Source organism: Setaria viridis, chromosome 9, assembly GCF_005286985.2.
Source record: "Setaria viridis chromosome 9, Setaria_viridis_v4.0, whole genome shotgun sequence".
Taxonomy (NCBI): Eukaryota; Viridiplantae; Streptophyta; class Magnoliopsida; order Poales; family Poaceae; genus Setaria; species Setaria viridis.
Genome location: NC_048271.2, coordinates 12,103,848 through 12,122,841, shown reverse-complemented (window position 1 = coordinate 12,122,841; position 18,994 = coordinate 12,103,848). Strand labels below are relative to the sequence as shown.

Here is an 18,994-nt window from a genome sequence, read left to right as displayed (position 1 = left end):
AGACAGATAGGGTGGTGGCGGAGGCAGGGGGTAAAAGGAAGAGGAAGAGGAGAGGAGGGAGGAATGGTGGAGAGACCAAGAGGGTGTTTGAATACACCATGCTAAACTTTAGCACATGTCGCATCGGATGTTTGAATGCTAATTAGGAGTATTAAATATAGTTTAATTATAAAACTAATTGCACGGATGGAGTCTAATTCGTGAGACGAATCTATTAAACCTAATTAGTTCATGATTTAACAATGTGGTGCTATAGCAACCATTTGCTAATGATGGATTAATTAGCTTTAATAGATTCGTCTCATGAATTAGACTCCATCTGTGCAATTAGTTTCGTAATTAGCTCATGTTTAGTCCTCCTAATTAGCATCCGAACATCCGATGTGACCCTGCTAATGCTAAAGTTCAGCACCTCGTATCCAAATACCTCTAAGGACGGAACACGCCGTTGTCGGGTGGAGGGGGCGATGCGCTTAGGAGTGGGTGGCGCTTGGAGGTTTGTGGGTTATGTGCAGGTAGTAGAGAGAGGTGAGGATGCGACGTGGTGAAATTTGAACCGTTGTTTTTAATCAGGATTAAAAGTCCGTTGTTTTTAATCCGTACAAATAGATTATGGTTGTCTATGTCATATTTGGAATTTTTTTCTATCATCGAACTTGAACTTTTAACCCTTGGATTAAAAACAACGGACTTTTAACCCTTGGATTAAAGTGTTTGGATATGTGCTAAAGTTTAGCACTTTTGGTGGAAAATGACAACATTGCTCCTCATGTACTCTTCTTAAATTGCAGCGGAGGAGAGGGGGGGCAATGGTGGGAAAAAGTGGAGAGGGGACCACTTTTAGCACTATTAGCACCATTTAGCACCCCTTGAGTATGCTAATGAAAAAAGATCCACTTTTAGCACACCTGTTTAGATACCTAAATGCTAAAAGATGCTAAAAGTAGGGTGCTAAAGTTTAGCACCCGTACCAGGCCCTTCATTTCTTTTCTGCCCTATGAATTATGTGTTCTTGACTTTCGTGTCCACCAGTGTTCTTCGAGACGAAGCAATGCGGGTACAATCAGCGTGCACGCACATGCTATGCTATCTTTGTTGCTGGCTGCTGCTAGCTTTTGCTTACCCACGTAGTACTATAGTAGCATCAATATTTGCATTTGAACACTTGAGTTCGGCTGAGCAATGGAACAACTCATTGTCCATTAATTATTGCTTGAGTTTCTTTCTTTTTTAAAACATGGTATAGGCACAGAAAAATCATTGCTATAGTTAACAAGAATGTTAAGTTAATTGAAATGCATTGACTAATGTCTATTTAAGTAGGGATATACACAAAATAATGAAACAAAATGTGCGCTTAGAGTAATTCGGGAAAAATTATGTTGGTGTTTCTAAGACGGCTGCCGATGAATTAGCGCTTGAGATGGCAGGATTTTAGCTTAGTTCCTACCTATCCTATCAAATGATCATAGCTGCCCTCTAACATTTGGTACATACTTCCTCCATCCCAAATTACTGTTCGTTTTAGCATTTCCAGATACGTAGCTTTTACTATGGATATAGTAATTTGGGACGGAGGGAGTACTCGTCCCTGAAAAGGGTAATCCATTGTGACGTCCATATTGCTCCGTAAAATTAGTGGTGCTTTGCAAAGTTCGACAGCTCGAGTGTTGTGGTTGGTACTTTTGAGCCAGTGCACTGCTCGAAACCTCCCTTCTCTTAACGGATCTGATTTGTATATTTGTTTAAAGTTGACTTAGTTCGAACCGAGATGAAGCGTGTCGATTAAAAGGAATCTTTCCTCACGCGTCGATGCTCACAGTATGCAAATCGACGTGTGCAACTCTTTCGGTTTGATTTACCAACACACTGGAGCTGCTCTAAGAAAAATCAGGATGCTGAGGCCTGCTTAACGAAGTCGTTGCTTTGTAGTGTTTATTCCACAATCTTCGATCTATCCTCTCTTGTTTTTCTTTATTCTAAATTCCTGCAGTAGCTCCTTGATTCGTGGTGTTTATCTCACATAAGCTTGATACTAAAATGGTCGTGACATACATATGTACACAGTGAAATACTCCTTTCCCACAAGCTGGTACTGAACGACCATTTTATCCACTGCAAAAACATCTATATACAAGTGTTAAAGTAACTAATGCTGCTGCTCCAAGCATCACGCCACAGATGCCGCCTTCAGTTTCTGGAGCAGAGCCTTCGCGGCCAGAATTTTCGCCACTTTCTGGTTGCGCCCTTCTCCAGTTCCATAGTACACTTTCCCTGCAGCCTTCACCTTTGCAACCACCCTTGTCACTCCAACTCCATCATCACGAGTTGGAGAGTATGATGGCTTCGGGTATTTTCTGCGCTCGCATATTTCTTTCAGCTCCGACACCGGGTACACCTCCATGGTCTTGGGGGTGGCAAGAGGTTCTAGTAGCCGCCTCATGGCTCTCCAGACAACCTCCTTCTTATGCTTGCTGTCGAGGTAAATCGCACCAGCTATTGATTCAATCAAATCTGCAAGATCCTGTTGTTTATAATTTTTTGATCAACAAGCAGCAAACCCAAGTTAGTCGTGAAACGGGAAAAAGGTCAAAAGGGAACAAAATATAGATTTCTAATTCAGAAATCCAGATACAGAGTCAAATCATAATCAGCTATTCAGGTTAACATATTGCAGCCCATATATCACATTACCATTTCAAATGTTAAACCATACCCACCCTAACATTATCTATGATATTTAAAACTTTAAAAGGCAGCAGTACAGAACCAGGTGCTGGTTACCGGTGTTATCTGCCACAAAACACAATATAAGAGAACAAAGAATAATGAAAAACAAGAGTTGAGCAGAACTGGCCAGTTTCTTCCATACCAGTTGTGACCAATCTACTCTTTTCTTAGGTAAATGACCAATCTATCCTTAAAACATGAAATATAAACCAGAGATAATACAGTAGAAGTATGCTCAAAACAAACTCAAATAAAAGCACTCTTCATAGCAACCTGGAAGAACTGAACAGCCAAGAAGACACACCTCCGGTAGACCAATGCCAGGTTCCCAACCATGCGATGGGCCTGAAAATGACCGCCCAGAATTCTCAAGGTCGTTAATCATCTGTTTTGATGACGAATGAAGAATATGCTTGTGTAATCCTGCTTTAACAGCTGCGTGTGCATAGCAACAGTTGTTCACGGAAGCTTTTCGTAGATTTGTCAACAATGCTGGTGTACATCCAGGGTAGTATAGTTTGTAGAAGTAATCAGTTATGATGTGGTCCAATACAGCATCTCCAAGAAACTCAAGCCTCTACACATGGGCACAAACTTGTTAAGTACATTACCCACAAAAAATCATCTGGAGTAAAATACTATTTAACTAAAAGAACTAGTAAACTACAATGCATTTCTTTGTACGTAGTCTCATATTGTTTTTTTTTGAGTTGGTATTGTTTATAACTAAGGCATTAATAATATGGATGGCAATTTTGTCTATGTTCTTGCAGGTCCAAGCTGCACAGTAAAACTGCAAAAAAATTGTCGACTTAGAAAGAAAACTGTTTTCAGTTAAACACAAAAAATATAAACATCCATTACTGAAGATCAAATTACATAGATTCTTAGAGATTAACCTCATAGCAAGGGCCAGCAATATTGTAGGAACTATGTGTCAATGCTTCTATTAACAGTGAACGATCATTGAAAACATAATCAAGCATTGTCTCTAAGCTTCTCACATCAATGATTTCTTCAGATTTTGTTATAATTTTCCTTTCCTCTTGCAATTCACTATGCAGTTCTACACCCATTCCTAATGATTTTATGAAATGAAATGCTGCCTGTTCACCAGAAGCACTGAGATAGGCCCCAATCAAAGCTTCAACAGTATCTGCAATTCTCTTGCTTTTCATGGATATTGCCTTCAGACTGTACATATTGTTTGTTGGTAGTAAGAAAGATTTGGTGCTACCACAATTGTCATAACCAAGCCCTGGAACAATCCACTTATTGAGATTAAACTTTTCACCATGAATGTATCCCTGCCAGGCATGAAAAAAAGTATGTATACATTACCTAGACCTAAAAATAAGCATATAAATCTTAAGTCTTGTGACACAATAAAGCAACTACATTTAATTCTATCTTACAGAGAACAAAGTAAATTATGAATTCGTAAAATGTAGTCCATTTAGCTCAGTGTTTCATTGTGTAACATGGTAGAAAGTTGTGGATAACAGGATTACCAAAAAAGCATTTTAAAACTTGGAAGGAATGTACAGAAAATACTGCAATTGGATCATAGCTGAGTGTTTCCAGTAAGATTTCCATGAAAGTACTGCTCCCAACAAGATCATAGCTGAGAGGCCTTGTTTGCAACACAAAAATTGTGCAGAAGCATAACAATTCCAGCAACATTTCCATGAAAAAGCTGCTCCAAACAAGGCCACTTGAACCAGGGTGCAAATATGCATTACTAGAAAAATGACTTGAGAAAAATTCTCTTTTATGTCCTTAACAAAGGAACAAACCAGGTTCCACGTTCAGAACTTCTTTGTTTTGGTACATATTGAGTTTCAACCACCAACTACACGCTCAAAAAGTTCAACCAACTATCAGTCCAAAAAAGGCATATGCAAAGCAGATTACAAGGTAAGATTTTTCGGTACCACAAGTTTGCTGTTGCAAGCCAGCTGGCATAGAGCTGTGTTGGAGACCAATTCTTTTCTCATAGAGGTTAGCTTGCCCTCTCGATACTTGTATTTGCTAAAAAGATGTTGGCCTGTAACATACTTAAGGAAAGAATCCCCAAGTGTTTCTAATGATTCCAGTGAGAATTCCTCTTGGCATTCCTTTGTTGTAAGTGCTTCCAGAATCTGCATATGAAGCAGCTTGGTAACTTCAAATTAATAAGAAACAAAATAGTTTAAGCATTATCCAAACAACAAATTATAATTTCAGTAGCACATTGCTATCAATTGAGAGCTAAGCATAATATCAGCAAGCTGTCTCTTTTTACAGAATAAAAACTGCAGTTCTTTAGTTCTAATTAAGTAATGCATGTACATTGACTACTTCCAAGCTTTCTTTATCCTCAAGATTTTAACAAAACAAGATTAACTGAATTTTTTTTTCTATCATGTAGGCCGATCCAGTTCACTTAGTATCTATTCACCTACTACAGTTAGTAGTGGAGTAAAATAGATGACTGCTGAGGAAACAGAACCTTCATAGCTGTTATGTTGAACTGTTGCATTCTTGGGCCCAACTGGATTTTCAACTTCACAGAAAGAAGCAGACACTGGATGCGGTGCATTATGGAAGGAACAGATGAGAAGCTGCACAAAGTATTTGTTGACACTGGTGCCATGACTACTCTGCATAGTTCAGGTGGCAACTTAACAGCGTTTCTACCGCTAGGTTCTGAAGCAAGGAAAAGAATGATCAAGTTAACCCCTATATGACAAAACATGGCCTATAAATAGCAGTAGGATCAATGGCTACGATTATAACTTCTAAGCTGATTCTGTCTTTTGACAGTGGTTTACTACATGTGCCTACTATTTCTTTTGCATGGAATATGCCTTCTAATTACTCAGCATTGGTTTATGAGGGCTTGTGTTTCAGCTTAAAAGACAAGAAAAGCTTGATCCTTCTGACATTGATACACGATTCAGCTTCTTGATCTTCTTAAAAAAAACTGACTTATTCTGAAGCCCTTATTCACCAAACTATGTTGGAAGTTACTTTATAGAAGTTAAGCTCCAAGAACAAGAGTTTAAGTTGGCATACATTTCCGAATCATGTGTCCAGAACTTAAGCTTAATTAACAAAGAAAAGATTAACAGTTACTGAAACTTGAGTTGCAGCCTTTACATTTTATTTATCCATGAGGCTTTGTGGAGCCTGTACAAGAGGAGTCTAGAAGAATACTGCCCACATTTTCTAAATTGTTTAAGCTCTCGGATGAACTGGTTCGTGCATGAAACCATAGGTAAGTAAAAATAACGAAGCATTAAATCAGAAAAGACAATATAATATTTTCAGTTATTGAAATTTGAATTCCAGCCTACACATTTCATTTATTCATATCCTTTCGGTTGAAAAGTGTATGGTATGATGCTCCTTTTGCTACATGATGCTCTTTCTGTGAATAGTAAAGCACGGATATGAACATTATAGACAAATTTAATTCCAATTGCAAAGGAAGAATATATCTTTTGAAAATTGAGATACATATTTAGCAGTTGGATTAGTTGCAAGGAATGTTTGCGAGAGTTCTGTAAACCCTTGATGGATATAAAACCTGAAAGGTAATTGTAACAGCACATACAAATAGCATTCTTTTTATAATACTTATAAACAATAAGCAACCATACTTTGTAATATGTAAAATATACAAGTTTAGAAGTTCCAGGATTTGATCGTAAATTAGTTGAATTTATACGTGCTGTTGGAACAAGATATCAATAGGCAAAAAATCTTGGTACTGTTAACAGAAAACAACCTTTCCCTTTTCCATAGCACTTGTGTAGGAAATTTTGTACTGTGAACATTCCACTAGCAAACAGTAGTGGGTTGCTTTCAGAGGTTAAACATAGGCCATATCTGGAGCATACAAAGAAGAACACTGATGTTTGGACATAAATTCTACAGCTTAGAGGAGAATTTAACAAATGTAAGGATAAAAATTATATGTAGTCTCAATTACCTTTTGGAGCTAGCAACACTCCTGTCTCTCAAATGCAACTGGTCATTTACATTTATGTCAGGGAAACCTGTGACATTATAAAATTTTCCATCACGAGGGATGTAAACAACAGAATTCCGAAGCATGCACCTGCAGCAAGGACCATCCATCATCTGCAGTAAATCAACATCCTTACAAGAATGACAGTGTCTCATATCTTTGTCAGTCGTCGCATCATATACTGATGAAGTTGAGAACTTGATACCACACCAATCAATTTTGCCAGAGACTGAAGGCAGAAGCAGATAGACAACCCCTACAGATACTTGTAGTTCATGGAAGTACTTTATAGCATCTCTGACCTCCGAATGGTCATTGCCAATAAGCAAAGAAAGAATAGTGGTCTGAAATCTTCTTGCAAAAATGACCTGAAGAAGCAAAAATTATGCCCTCCACGACATGAGTACAGGAGACCTCAAACTTAAAATGCTAACATTGACGAAATAAACTAAAAACAGGATCCAGATTCCAGAGATTAAGAAACTAGGCGACATAAATTCCATACTTACCTGTTCTTGATTTAGATGAATGATGCGCATGTACTGAATGGTAACTTCAACACCACCCGAGTTAAACGAGTTGCGCAGGAATTCGGGCCCCAGGTCACATTTGACAGCTAAGATTATGTCAGTTGGAGCAGCGTCTGTGTTCAAACACCCTCGCAAAGAGATGTTGTAGCAATAATACAAGCCGCGGCGAGAAAAAGACACCCAATTGTCCACTAGTTCTTCAGGAAAGTAGACAGGCTGTCCATGCTGATACGTGTCCTCAGCTGAGTGATTGAAATTTCGAGTGAGTTGTCACAAAGCTAACTGTACGCAGGTGCTCGAAAATAAGTGAATTGGTGACATCAGTTTCTAACAAGTGAATGAAATTCCTGTGACAATGTGGCTTCTTCCCGAATGCTCTTGTGTCTTTCTACCTTTGGGTAGGACAGTTAGTTGAAAGCATGGGTTGTACCAGCAGACCTTACTCGAATTGGTAAACGCTATAACAAATCACCAAAATTGACTGTATCGTTACAACTTGCCCGAGCCCCAATGACCTCCGCGCCTAAGGCATCAGATGATCGGATACCAAAGCCGAAACGATAAAACTTACTTATACGGGGTGATAAATTACAACAGTGGTGATAAGAATTGCTGAAAATGAATAGAAATTTCGTCGCTGGATCGAGGCCGGCAAGAGTAACAACACACTATCTGCAGTTGGATGCTACATACTACGCACTACGCGGTAGCATACAAAGTCAAACAGAATGAGGCTTACCGTTGCCGCACCCTTCCTCGGATCCGGACGGACCTTCTCCTCCCCGCGTACCAGCCATGGCGGCGGCGGCGGAGCCGACTGGTGAGGACTTGGGGGAGGTTGGAAGAGGAAGCGGAACGGGAGGGAAGGAGACGGAGGAAGCCGGTGCAAGTGTGCAGGTGGCGGCGCTTGGGCTGCCCAGGTCGCAGTGGCAGTTGCTGTCGTCGCTGGCTTTGACTCGTGCGCGCACCGACGAGACTTCGGGTGGAAGGGAAAGAAGGAAAAGCGCTGTCGCCGTCGCGTCGGTCGGTTCCCGCTTTTGGTGCGCGCTTTTTTCGATGACGACGAGGACTTCTCCGGTTCTCCCGACCGGGCCGTTTGGGCCCGAGGCACACCGCAGTGAGGACACACTGTAACCTTGTCACCGATATATGGGCCCGAGGTGCCGGGCCTACATGTCGCATGCGTCGACTCTTTTTCTGATCCAATTGCAGAAATCACGCCCAACCCACCAATCGCTTGCTTCTCTCTTCCACGTATGACTGCTACTGACGTGTACAAGCTCGGACTCTGAGCTATCTGAGATGGCACTGTTGGGAGACACCCTAACATCCACCTTTCGCGTCGGTCATCAGTAGAACAACCTTTGATCCTATTCGCTTCAGCTTTTTCAACTATTTGAACTGCAGCATCGCCAACTGCTTATCCTGTAGTGCGGTTAATTTTAAGAATGGAGATGAAGGGGGTGTTTGGGAGAGGGGTGCTAAACTTTAGCACCCCACTTTAGTCCATTTTACCTCCAAGCTTCCCAAACAGGTGGGCTAAATCTTGTGGGCTAAACTTTAACCCCCCACTAATCATTTAGTCACTTGGGGGTAGCTAAAATGGACTAAATGGATTAAAAAGTGGTCCCCCGGACCACTTTCACCCCTGCCCCTTCCCCTCTCTCTCCTTCCCTGTCTCTCTCTCCCTTCGCCTCCGCCTCCCGGACCTCCGTGCCGGCCCCGCCGCCTCCACCTCGCCCGCCGCCTTCGCCGCGCCGCCGCCGCCGCGACCTCCGGCCGGCCCCGCCCGGCCCCGCCGCTGCCACCTCGCCCGCCGCCTTCGCCGCGTCGGCCCCGCCGCCGCCACCTCACCCCGCCGCCTCCACCTCGCCCGCCGCCGCCGCGCGACCTCCGCCCGGCCCCGCGCCGACCCCGCCGCTTCCGCCCGCCCCCGCGGCCTGACGGCGCTCGCGGCGCCCGCGCTGAAGGCGCTGCTCGCCGGCACCTCTGGCTCATGCCGCTCCTCGTCGGGCGGCGGCGGCGCCGGGAGGTGGGCAGCGCAGCTACTGCTGCAGTGCGCGCGCGCCGTGGCCGCGCGCGACAGCCAGCGCGTGCAGCAGCTCATGTGGATGCTCAACGAGCTGGCCTCGCCGTACGGGGACATGGACCAGAAGTTGGCGTCCTACTTCCTCCAGGGCCTCTTCGCGCGCCTCACCACCTCCGGCCCGCGCACGCTGCGCACCCTCGCCGCCGCGTCCGGCACCTCTGGCTCATGCCGCTCCAGGGGTAAAAGGATCATTTGATATAGCAGTTGCTAAACTTTAGGCTCCCTCCCAAACACCCCCAAAGGCTAAAATCTAGCACTCTTTTTGGGAGGACTAAAATTTAGTCCAGGACTAAATTTTAGCACCCTCCTCCCAAACAGGGCCGAAGTAGAAATATGTAGCTTACGAATTGAAGTGATTAGTATAAGATAATTCGGTACTTGTGCTCTTGATAGGGACAGCTAAATTGATCTGGTGGGCACCTCACTCACGCGAGTGACATGAGCAGCAAAGAGTAATTCAATTTTTGAGTTGGTGCTAGTAAATTGCAGCTGCATAGGTGCTGTAGCCGCTGCTGGAAGCGGCTACAGGGTAGAAACAACGGTGTAGCATGGCTGATCGTATGAACGTGTAAGGTTTGCACATTAGTGAGGAAATTGATACGGGTCAAATTCTATTTTTTTTATTAAAGTTGAATCTTTTCATTAATTCACAGTGAATTTTAGAGTACACAAGTTTTCTGGATGCAACCAGGGATTTCAATTCTGTATAGGAAGAACCGGTTGGAAGTCTAGGTCTCCGCCATGGTGACATGCTCTCGCGATCATCGTACAAGCGTACGGCTCGCCGCGGTTGGTCGCAAACAGACACCCCACAACATCCCCCCGATAGGGGTGGATCTAGCGGTGGAGTGGGTGGTGCTCAAACCCCCTACTGCCACTCGGATAATGAAGTTCCCTTTAACCCCTCCATGATTTTTGAAGGAAGAAGGACAATGGGCCATATTCGCCACTCTCCCCGATCTACCTCCTCGTGGTAAATTGGAGTGAGATGGAAAAGGATGGGCTGGGCCGGGTCGAGAGTATCACGGAATAAAATCAAGTGATGATTCGATAATGTTGCTTTGGGATTTGTGCTAACAGGATCGTTTCTCAAACGAAAAACATATATTAAGGGGTGTTTGGATACCCCGTGCTAAAGTTTAGCACCTGTCACATCGAATGTTTGGATACTAATTAGGAGTATTAAACATAGACTAATTACAAAACTAATTACACAGATGGAGTCTAATTCGCGAGACGAATCTATTAAGTCTAATTAGTCCATGATTTGATAATGTGGTGCTACAGTAACCATTTGCTAATGATGGATTAATTAGGCTTAATAGATTCGTCTCGCGAATTAGCACAGGGGTTCTGCAATTAGTTTTGTAATTAGCTCATGTTTAGTCCTTCTAATTAGCATCCGAACATCCGATGTGACACTGCTAAAGTTTAGCACCTAGTATCAAACACCCCCTAAATCGTAGATAAGTTCCTTAGTTTGAAAATTCAAGCAAGCTTTCTCCCTCAAAAGTAGCTTGGAAGGGTGGGCTTATAAACGTCAGGTCAGGTGATATCTATTTTTGTTTAAACACGGGGGGAATTGTAATGGGAGCCAAACGCCCAAACGATCGAACGAGATAATATTTTTGTGAACCCATCTCATCTCGGCCCGTCTCCCAGGCCCACCACCCAAGAAAGCGCCAGGTTCCTTACGGCCTTGTTACCTTCCCTCGCCGCAGTCCGGGCGGCAGCGAGCCAGCGTCGCGATCGGTGGCAGCACGCGCCACCGCTACGCCGCACCGGAGCAGCGAGAGAGAGAGCGAGAGGGATGGGGGACCATGAGTTGCGCGGGGACGATTTCGTGAAGAAGGCCGATCAGAAGCTCTCCGGCTGGGGCTTCTTCCGCAACAAGTACGAGGACGCCGCCGACCTCCTCGACAAGGCCGGCAACTTCTTCAAGCTCGCCAAGAACTGTGAGGCCCCGGACCCGCCCCCCTGTCTCATGCCTTTTGCAATCACGCCTCCGTGCGCTAGTTTGCAGACATCAATGCGCGATCGGTCGTAGATATGGAGGTGTCTGATCATGTCGTTTCTTTGGGTTCGCCGGTACGGAAACGCAGTTTATGGGATCTAGGTTTATGGTTCCATACGCGCAACTTTTCGGTGGGGAGGGGTTACGCGGCATTCATGATTTCCAGGAAATTCTCGATGCTGTTGCCAATTAGGCCGATCTGAATTTTGAGCTCCCTGATTTTACCATCCATCTGCATTTTTATATGTCCCATGATCTGAAATGCAAAGCTATGACACTCAACATCGTCCATTTTCCTCCCATTTGTATTGGCCACATAATTGGCTCGTCCAGTGTCTCCATTCTAATGTTATAAATTGTGTCCCATATCCCATTGTATTAGTTTGACACCTGGATTATCCGTTAGGGGTCCTGAAGTCCAGATATTCATGTTCAATAGCTATTGTGCCTTGCCATCGATGTCGAATCCATTTACAGTCCATGCTGCAGATTTGTTTAGTCGTACTGCATTTTTTAACTACTCTTTTGCATTTAAGGAAAAATAGAATTTTCTTATCCTTGTTAATCACGGTAACTATTTGGTATAGGGAGCAGAGCAGCTGCAGTATACAAAAAGATTGCAGATTGTCATTTGCAGGTTTGTTGGCTAGTTCCTTTTTTTCTGCTTACTGTTTCTTGGGATAATGGGAATTAAATTATTAGACATGCTACCAATGTTTGTTCTATAGGGAGATGGCAAGCATGAGGCTGCCTCTGCTTATGTTGAGGCTGCAAATTGCTACAAAAAGTTCTCACCACAAGGTAATTCTATTTACTGTTATTTGAGTGTGATAAATATCCTCCTTTGTTACTTCTTTATCTCACATTCTTTCTGTATTACATTTTCTAGCTAGAATACAATTCGATAGGTCCTGCATATTTTTTGGGATATCAGTTATAGTGGCTAGAGAAACCCATCCAGTTGACCGAGTTATGCTGTTTGATTTGTTCCTTCGTGCTAAATATGCCTGCCTCTTTCCATAGTTGGCTTTGGAACATCTAGCAGCTACCATGCAAAAGGTTTATGTCCTTTTAACAACAGTAATTTTTTAAATGTGATAATGAAGCATTAAGACTATGTTGTGAGTACTTTCTGCAACTAAACAAATCATTAATTGAATATCCTTTGAGCGAATTGAAGTTGGTCCAGGACTGGCGTCCAACTCAGCCAAATGAAGTTCTATTCGATTGTTATGACTGTTCATGCTTCACATGCTTTACTAATTATTACATATAATGTTTGATGCAGATGCTGCACAAGCACTTGACAGTGCCGTTAATCTATTCTTGGAAATTGGCAGATTGAACATGGCTGCAAGATACAGCAAGGTTGTACACTATTAATGATCATTTGGTGTTATATGAGCACATGGATGTCTATATTTTATCCCCTCCTTTTACTGTTCTTGTACTATAATGGATTAACCTGCATATCTGTAGAACAATGCACTTTTCCATAAGAACAGAAGAACTCTCGTTATTATCTGGAAACACAAACATGATGGCCTTGAGTTTGAATATTTCAGGATATTGGTGAAATCTATCAGCAAGAACAAGATTTAGAGAATGCTGCAGTCTACCTGAATCGGGCTGCTGATCTTTTTGACAGTGAGGGACAATCATCTCAGGCAAACAGCATGACACAGAAAATTGCAGAAATATATGCTCAGCTGGAAAAGTAAGCTTTAACTGTAGCTTTATATAACAATGGTTTTTTATGCGACTAAGGATTCCAAATGACTACCCAATGGCATTAACTGAAGCATTTTTGGCTATTGAGAAAGAGTTGGCATCTTAGTTGTTATTTTCTGTTTTTAATGTTTCGTTTGCTTATCTCTGCTCGATACAAATCAAAGCCTGAGACTGATCCTCATGTATATGGTGGTTACAGTTGGAATTGGTTTTGTACTTATGAAGTTGTCACCCCATTTCTAATTCCGCTTTTGGAATGATTTTTATTCTGTAAATTGGCTTATTTTAATTTGAGGATATGTATTTGATTTGGAATGGGTAGGTTAGTGTACCAGCTTGAACTGACCACTTTTTTGGTCTAGGTGTTAGGTGATTACTTCTCTGTCTCGTAAACTATTTGCCTATTTATTGACTCTTCTGATGATTTTATCTTGCTTTCTTAGCTTGTTAGATAATTTGCATGACCAACCTCTAGTATAATTTAGCGCACATACTTCCACTATTTTCAGGTACCAGAAGGCAACCGAGCTCTTTGAAGAAATTGCTCGTAAATTAATAAGCAATAACCTTCTGAAGTACAGTGTCCGAGGAATTCTACTTAATGCAGGCATTTGCCAACTATGTCGAGGTGATCCTGTTGCTATAAATAATTCATTGGAGCGCTATCAGGTGTGAAATGTTTGATTGAACTGTCAGTTGGTTGCCATTGTCAACTTTCTAAGTGTTACTCCTTGTGGCAGGATATTGACCCAACCTTCTCAGGGACACGCGAATACAAGCTTTTGGCTGTACAATACTATACTCGCATGCCTTTTCTTCACTGTGTTCCCCTTGATGACTATTCTTTGAGTCATACAATGTTAGCTTGAATTACACAATTTTATGACAGTATGTCACGGTTCGATTTTTGGACATCAACCATCTTAAATGAAGCCCGGAAAAGGCTGTCAATCCAAGCTGTTTACTCATGGAAACGTAGACATTTTTTTCCCTGACTTGCACTGAACTGAAATTTGCATGGCAGGATCTTGCAGCCTCCATGGATGAAGGAGACGTTGCCAAGTTTACTGATGCCGTAAAGGAGTTTGACAGCTTCACACGCCTGGTACTGTCAATTGGAAACTTCTCTGCATTTTCTTTAATTGTTCTTGGCAGGTGCCTCTTCTAGCTAGGCTACTGTATTATCCAAGGCTAAGGCAGACTATTGCATCTTTAGAAACTTAAATAGTAGTTCTGTTCCCTTTACACGAGGTTTCTATTTCAGGATCCTTGGAAAACAACTCTCCTTCTCAAGGCAAAGAACGAGCTGAAGAAAAAGGAAGATGATGATGAAGATCTAACATAGGCTTTGCTAGCTCTACAAAAGGTGGCTGATCCCTTTGAGGACGGATGCTGCTAAGTCCTTGCACGAGATTACTTGACATTTGTATAGAATATAGATATACTAAACCTCCTGGATGCCTCTGCTGTGGACTCCTGTTTGGATTTTGGAGCACTCCGGTACCACCCGATTCGCTGTCGGATTGGAAATTTAGAACGCAGTAGCTATTAGCATACCCTTGCTGGTATCCTGCTATATATGGTAGCTCGATCGTTTCTTCCACTACTGTTTGGTGGTTATCTATTCTGTGCATATTACTCCAGACTTTGTGTTATAGATGGACTAGAATAATAGGAAAGAGTGTGAAATTTGTTTTTAAATGTAGGGTATCGATCTGGAACTGTTGGGGACTGAAGACTGGAGAGGGGAAATTCCATCAATACGATGAGGACTGATGAACGGCATTTGCTTGCTGGGTTGAAGTCCCAGCAGCAGCAAGTTTGCTTCCTTGGCACAGCGACAAACATGCAGCGGCATCAAAGCTCTGTCGATCCACCAGCCCGGGAAGAAGCAGCAGCTAGGTGGTCAAAGGTTCGCTGCCGCGCGCGCCCGTACGCCGGAGAGCTAGCAGAGATGATGATGTCGTCATCACCGGCCATCTCAGACGGCGGCAGTCCTCCCTCTGCACGCATGCTGCTGGGCTCTGGATGCGTGGGGCCATGGAGAGAGCCCATCGGCGGAGAAGTTAATGGCGGCGCTGGATGATCCCAGGAATGGAAGAATCCAGCTGCGGAGGCGGGAAAGGAGGCTTCATTTAGATTCCCGGATGCTCTGGATGGATGGAAGGAAGCTGGCGAAATATATGCGGTGGGCCTCGGACAGGGCTGTCAGGCCATTACTGTTACCGGGCCACTTTGGCAGGCCCGCCCGAATGTGCTGCTCTTCCTGCACCATTGGATTTGGATATAGTAGCACTAATTTATTAAGCCCCCCAGGCCCACAATGCCTACTGCCAATATATAGCTAGAGAGAGATGAACTGACTGTGCAGCCTCTGGGATTACTGAGATCGAGGCTGATGGGTGAGCTGCACGCTGCCACGCGTACGAGATGAGATTTCGACGGCAACCTATCATAGCACAGTAAGCTAGCCGCACTCGTGCCGCCGGTACGTGGCTGGCTTGGTAGCTCTTCGTGGGAACGGGGATGGGATTCCCGTGACCCGAGACCCCGCCCGCCCTCCTAACGCACACCATCACCCGTCACAGCCCCGCCTGCCAGCCATTGGAGGCCGGCCTCGAGCTGGACGCGTCTACAGCTCACACCCACAGGAAACAGTGCGCGCTACAGCTGCGCGTGCCATTGCCGTTGCACCCATGCATCTTATTTCCATCGATGTAGATCTCGGATCACTGAACGACCAGCGACTTCATGCTGCAGTGCAGTGTGCAAGCAACTGAATTGATTCATGAAGCACCACTGCAGTTCAAATCAAACACGGAAAGGTTTAGAACTTGCTCGTTCAATTAAACTAAAACCTCTCGAGATTTGAATTCATAGGCTAGGATGAGGAGTGGAGCACAAAAGTAATCAACATGAGGTATGAGTATGACAGACAGATTAATACGCTCTGCATGGTTGGACAAAGTGAAAAAGAGCAAGAATGAAATAAAGAGAAAAGAAAAGAAAAAGACTACCATGGCAGCATGGGTTGCCGATCGATCAGAATGTTTTTTTGACAAATATAATATACCACACAATGATTGACCAATATATGAAGTTAGAGATGGACAGAGGTAGTTATAATTAACACACAACAAATTAGCGCTTCATGCATGCACCGATCCTGCTTTGCTAGCTCAATTCCTTCGGAATCAGCCCTCCCAAACTGGAGCTCTTCCATGTTGCCGCGCCGTCATCAGGCGGTAGCTATGGCTAGCTAGCTGATCACGGCAGCATCGCGAACGTCGACATGTCGCCCCACGACGGGATCGCGCTCCCGCAGTTGGCGGCATCGTCGTCGTCGCCGCCGCTACTCCGGCCGACGTTGCAGTTGGTGGTGGTGGCGGCGGCGGTTATGGCCGCGGCGGCTGTGTTGTTAGCATGCGCGTGCGGGGAAGGGAGCACAGCGTAGGAGCTGTCCATGAACCACGACGTCGCCGCCGGCATGGTAGACTCCATGCCGGGCGGCCCCGCCATCTGCAAGAAGGCGCCACCGATGTGCGCCGGCGCCGCTGCCGGTGCGCCGTCGATGTGCGACGCTGAGGAGGTAGGCGGCGGCGGCGGCGGCGGGCCCAGGAACATGGTGGCCAGCCGCTGCTGCTGCAGCTTCCAGTGCAGGTCCTGGTTGATGAAGCTCAGCGACTCGATGGACGACGCGATGTTGCTGCTCACCGCGCCACCGTGTGCGCCCCCACCGCTCATCGCGTGGCCGCCTCCGCCGCCGCTGGAGATGTCCCCGCCGGCCCCCGACGGCCACTCCCCGAACGGCACGTACTGGCCAACGCCGAGGGCGTGGAGCCGCGGCAGCGCCATCATCCCGACGGCGCCGCCTGCCGCCTGCTGGTAGTCAGCCGCGGGGCCGCCGCCGCCGATCGGCGACGACGCCACCGGAGCGCTGCCGGTGGCGCCAAGGAACCCCAGCCTCGCCGCCTGCTGGTCGCCGCCGACGCCCTCGACCGGCAGGTTGAGCGAGAGGCGCGAGGCCGCGGCTGCCGCCGCCGCGGAGCGCGATCGCTTGTTCTTGCGGCAGCCCCCGCCGACGGGCACGTTGCGGAGCGCGCCGCCCTTGGTCCAGTACCTGCGGCACGTCTTGCAGAAGTGGCGCGGCTGCGAGAGGCTGTAGTTGTTGTAGTAGCAGAACTTGGTGTTGGGCGAGTCGCAGCGCGGGCACCTGAGTCCCTGCTCCGGCGGCGGGGGCGGCTGCTGCTGCTGCGTAGCCGGAGGCGGCGGCGCCGCGCCCCCACCGCCGCCGGTACCGCCCTTCCGCGTCCCGACCGCGTCGTCCCCCGCCGCCACCGGCGTCGACGACGCCATACCAAGCAAAAGGTGGTCTCCTTGTCACCGCCGCGCCGCCTCCGCAGGTTGCCCGCCCGTCCTAGGGTCCTAGCTATAAGCTAGGCGATGGCGACGAGCAGGCAGCTAGGTATCAGGTGCTTCGGTGGGTACGTGAGCGTATATAAGGAGGTGAGCCAAGCTAAGGATGATGAGAGCTGCTGGACTGGCCTGGATGTATGGAACGGTGGAGGAGGGTTTCCTCGCGCGGAGGGAAGACGACGGGGTCCTATTGAATGGCGTCTCATGTGTGCGCTAGCTGCATGTATGCATGGGATTAATGAGAGCCTCAAAAGCGACGTCCGCGGATTGGCGCCTGTGATTGCCATCAACTCGCGCTGCCCTGCCCCGCCCCCACCCTGCTCACCTCCCCACCTCAGCAGCCGCAGCTGGCTCTCAGCCTCTGCCGCCGCTGCCTATGCCTGCAGGACGACGGGAACTTATTAGTTCCAGATCTCCATATTGGCCGGCCATGATCGGAATCACTGTTCCTGCGGCCGGGCCTGGGCCCCCGAGTAAATACGCACTCCAGAGTGCAGGCGGACGCCAGGCCGCCGGCAGCCGGCAGGGTTACCTACCGGTCGTATTACCTAAGCCTTGCATGCGATGCCAGTGTCAGTGTCACAGTAGTGTCAGAGTGCGCGAGCTGCCTGATTCTCTTCTTGTTAAGGTAAAGATGACATCTAGCATAGCATGGCATAGGGAGTGGCAGTACGAGCTCGTAATGGCATGGCCTACCTCCTACAGCTAGCTGCCGTACCTAGGTTACTAGAGGGATCAATCAAGGTGCCATCAATGGATGGAGCAGATCAGCAGATGGCCCGGGCAACCCAGAGGAGGCAGGCCACGCCGGGCGGGGATGCAAATCGCTCGGAGACAGGCGCCGCAGAGCGGCGTCGGGGACACCTCTCTGACACCGCCTCTGACAGGCGGCAGATCAGAGGAGGAGAGTACGCGGTGCCGGTGTGATCTGCTTCTACAGACGCACGCCCTGTTCCTGGGTCCCGGCATGCCGGCCCGCCGGCCGCGGCCGGGGCGAGGGCAGTTACTGCCGCGCGCGGGTGCGGGTCGTAGGCAGACGAAGAAGATTCTTCCGCCGCGCGGGTTTTGACTCGCTGCGCCGGGGAGTCTGGCGCGCGCGCCACGGGGACGAAGGCACCGGGGCAGGGCGCGCTGCCGGTTTTGCTGAGCTCCTTCCTGCTCGGGAGTAAGCGACCATCGGCGCGCGTGCGGAACGTGGCGAATCCCCCCATGGAACTGCGATGCTGCTGCCGCCCCAAGAAGCGGCGAGATACGACGGCGTCTCTGGCCGGGCTCAGTTCATCGCCGGAATATTCGCATCGTGGGCGCGAGTGGCGGAGCACACAGTTGTGGCCAACGTGGGCCGTGGTCCCTCCGGCCCATTAAAAATGCTCTAGTAATCAGTTGAATCCAGGCCATTCTGTCTCAGTTTTCTCAATCCGGCCTTGTCTGGTTTGTCGGCCCTTTCTGGGATTTGGCCCAAGCTCCGC

General features: G+C 46.7%; 3 protein-coding genes across 5 annotated transcripts; 1 reads left to right on the top strand and 2 right to left on the bottom strand.

Moving 5' to 3' along the window:
• Window positions 1–1,881: 1,881 nt before the first annotated feature.
• Window positions 1,882–8,294, bottom strand: LOC117839118 (endoribonuclease Dicer homolog 2a). Of its 3 annotated transcripts, XM_034719378.2 has the most exons (10): window positions 8,015–8,290; window positions 7,255–7,517; window positions 6,882–7,113; window positions 6,707–6,773; window positions 6,503–6,603; window positions 5,222–5,418; window positions 4,665–4,871; window positions 3,630–4,037; window positions 3,035–3,307; window positions 1,882–2,524 (listed from the first exon to the last, which is right to left on the bottom strand). In XM_034719378.2, the coding sequence occupies exons 1-10, from the start codon at window positions 8,070–8,072 to the stop codon at window positions 2,171–2,173; spliced, it is 2,160 nt and encodes a 719-aa protein (XP_034575269.1). In that variant the 5' UTR covers window positions 8,073–8,290; the 3' UTR covers window positions 1,882–2,170. The 3 variants fall into 3 exon arrangements, with proteins under 3 accessions (XP_034575269.1, XP_034575268.1, XP_034575267.1); XM_034719377.2 differs by having other exon boundaries at window positions 3,735–4,037; window positions 6,707–7,113; window positions 8,015–8,294; XM_034719376.2 differs by having other exon boundaries at window positions 6,707–7,113; window positions 8,015–8,289.
• Window positions 8,295–11,012: 2,718 nt separating this feature from the next.
• LOC117836558 (alpha-soluble NSF attachment protein 2) lies at window positions 11,013–14,733 on the top strand. Its single transcript, XM_034716011.2, has 9 exons — window positions 11,013–11,319; window positions 11,966–12,015; window positions 12,107–12,179; window positions 12,667–12,746; window positions 12,944–13,095; window positions 13,619–13,778; window positions 13,850–13,897; window positions 14,134–14,214; window positions 14,374–14,733. The coding sequence occupies exons 1-9, from the start codon at window positions 11,175–11,177 to the stop codon at window positions 14,452–14,454; spliced, it is 870 nt and encodes a 289-aa protein (XP_034571902.1). The 5' UTR covers window positions 11,013–11,174; the 3' UTR covers window positions 14,455–14,733.
• A 1,299-nt stretch (window positions 14,734–16,032) lies between these two features.
• Window positions 16,033–17,805, bottom strand: LOC117837349 (dof zinc finger protein DOF5.7). Its single transcript, XM_034716958.2, has one exon. The coding sequence runs from the start codon at window positions 17,463–17,465 to the stop codon at window positions 16,377–16,379; it is 1,089 nt and encodes a 362-aa protein (XP_034572849.1). The 5' UTR covers window positions 17,466–17,805; the 3' UTR covers window positions 16,033–16,376.
• Between the last annotated feature and the right edge of the window lie 1,189 nt (window positions 17,806–18,994).

Coding starts and splice junctions, on each gene's coding strand:
- LOC117839118 (XM_034719376.2), bottom strand. CDS start 8,072: ATGGCTGGTACGCGGGGAGGAGAAGGTCCGTCCGGATCCGAGGAAGGG. Junction 5,419..6,502: donor GTGCTATGGAAAAGGGAAAG/GTTGTTTTCTGT, acceptor TCCTTGCTTCAG/AACCTAGCGGTAGAAACGCT. Junction 4,872..5,221: donor TCAACATAACAGCTATGAAG/GTTCTGTTTCCT, acceptor CTTCATATGCAG/ATTCTGGAAGCACTTACAAC.
- LOC117836558 (XM_034716011.2), top strand. CDS start 11,175: ATGGGGGACCATGAGTTGCGCGGGGACGATTTCGTGAAGAAGGCCGAT. Junction 12,180..12,666: donor CAAAAAGTTCTCACCACAAG/GTAATTCTATTT, acceptor TGTTTGATGCAG/ATGCTGCACAAGCACTTGAC. Junction 14,215..14,373: donor TTGACAGCTTCACACGCCTG/GTACTGTCAATT, acceptor TTTCTATTTCAG/GATCCTTGGAAAACAACTCT.
- LOC117837349 (XM_034716958.2), bottom strand. CDS start 17,465: ATGGCGTCGTCGACGCCGGTGGCGGCGGGGGACGACGCGGTCGGGACG.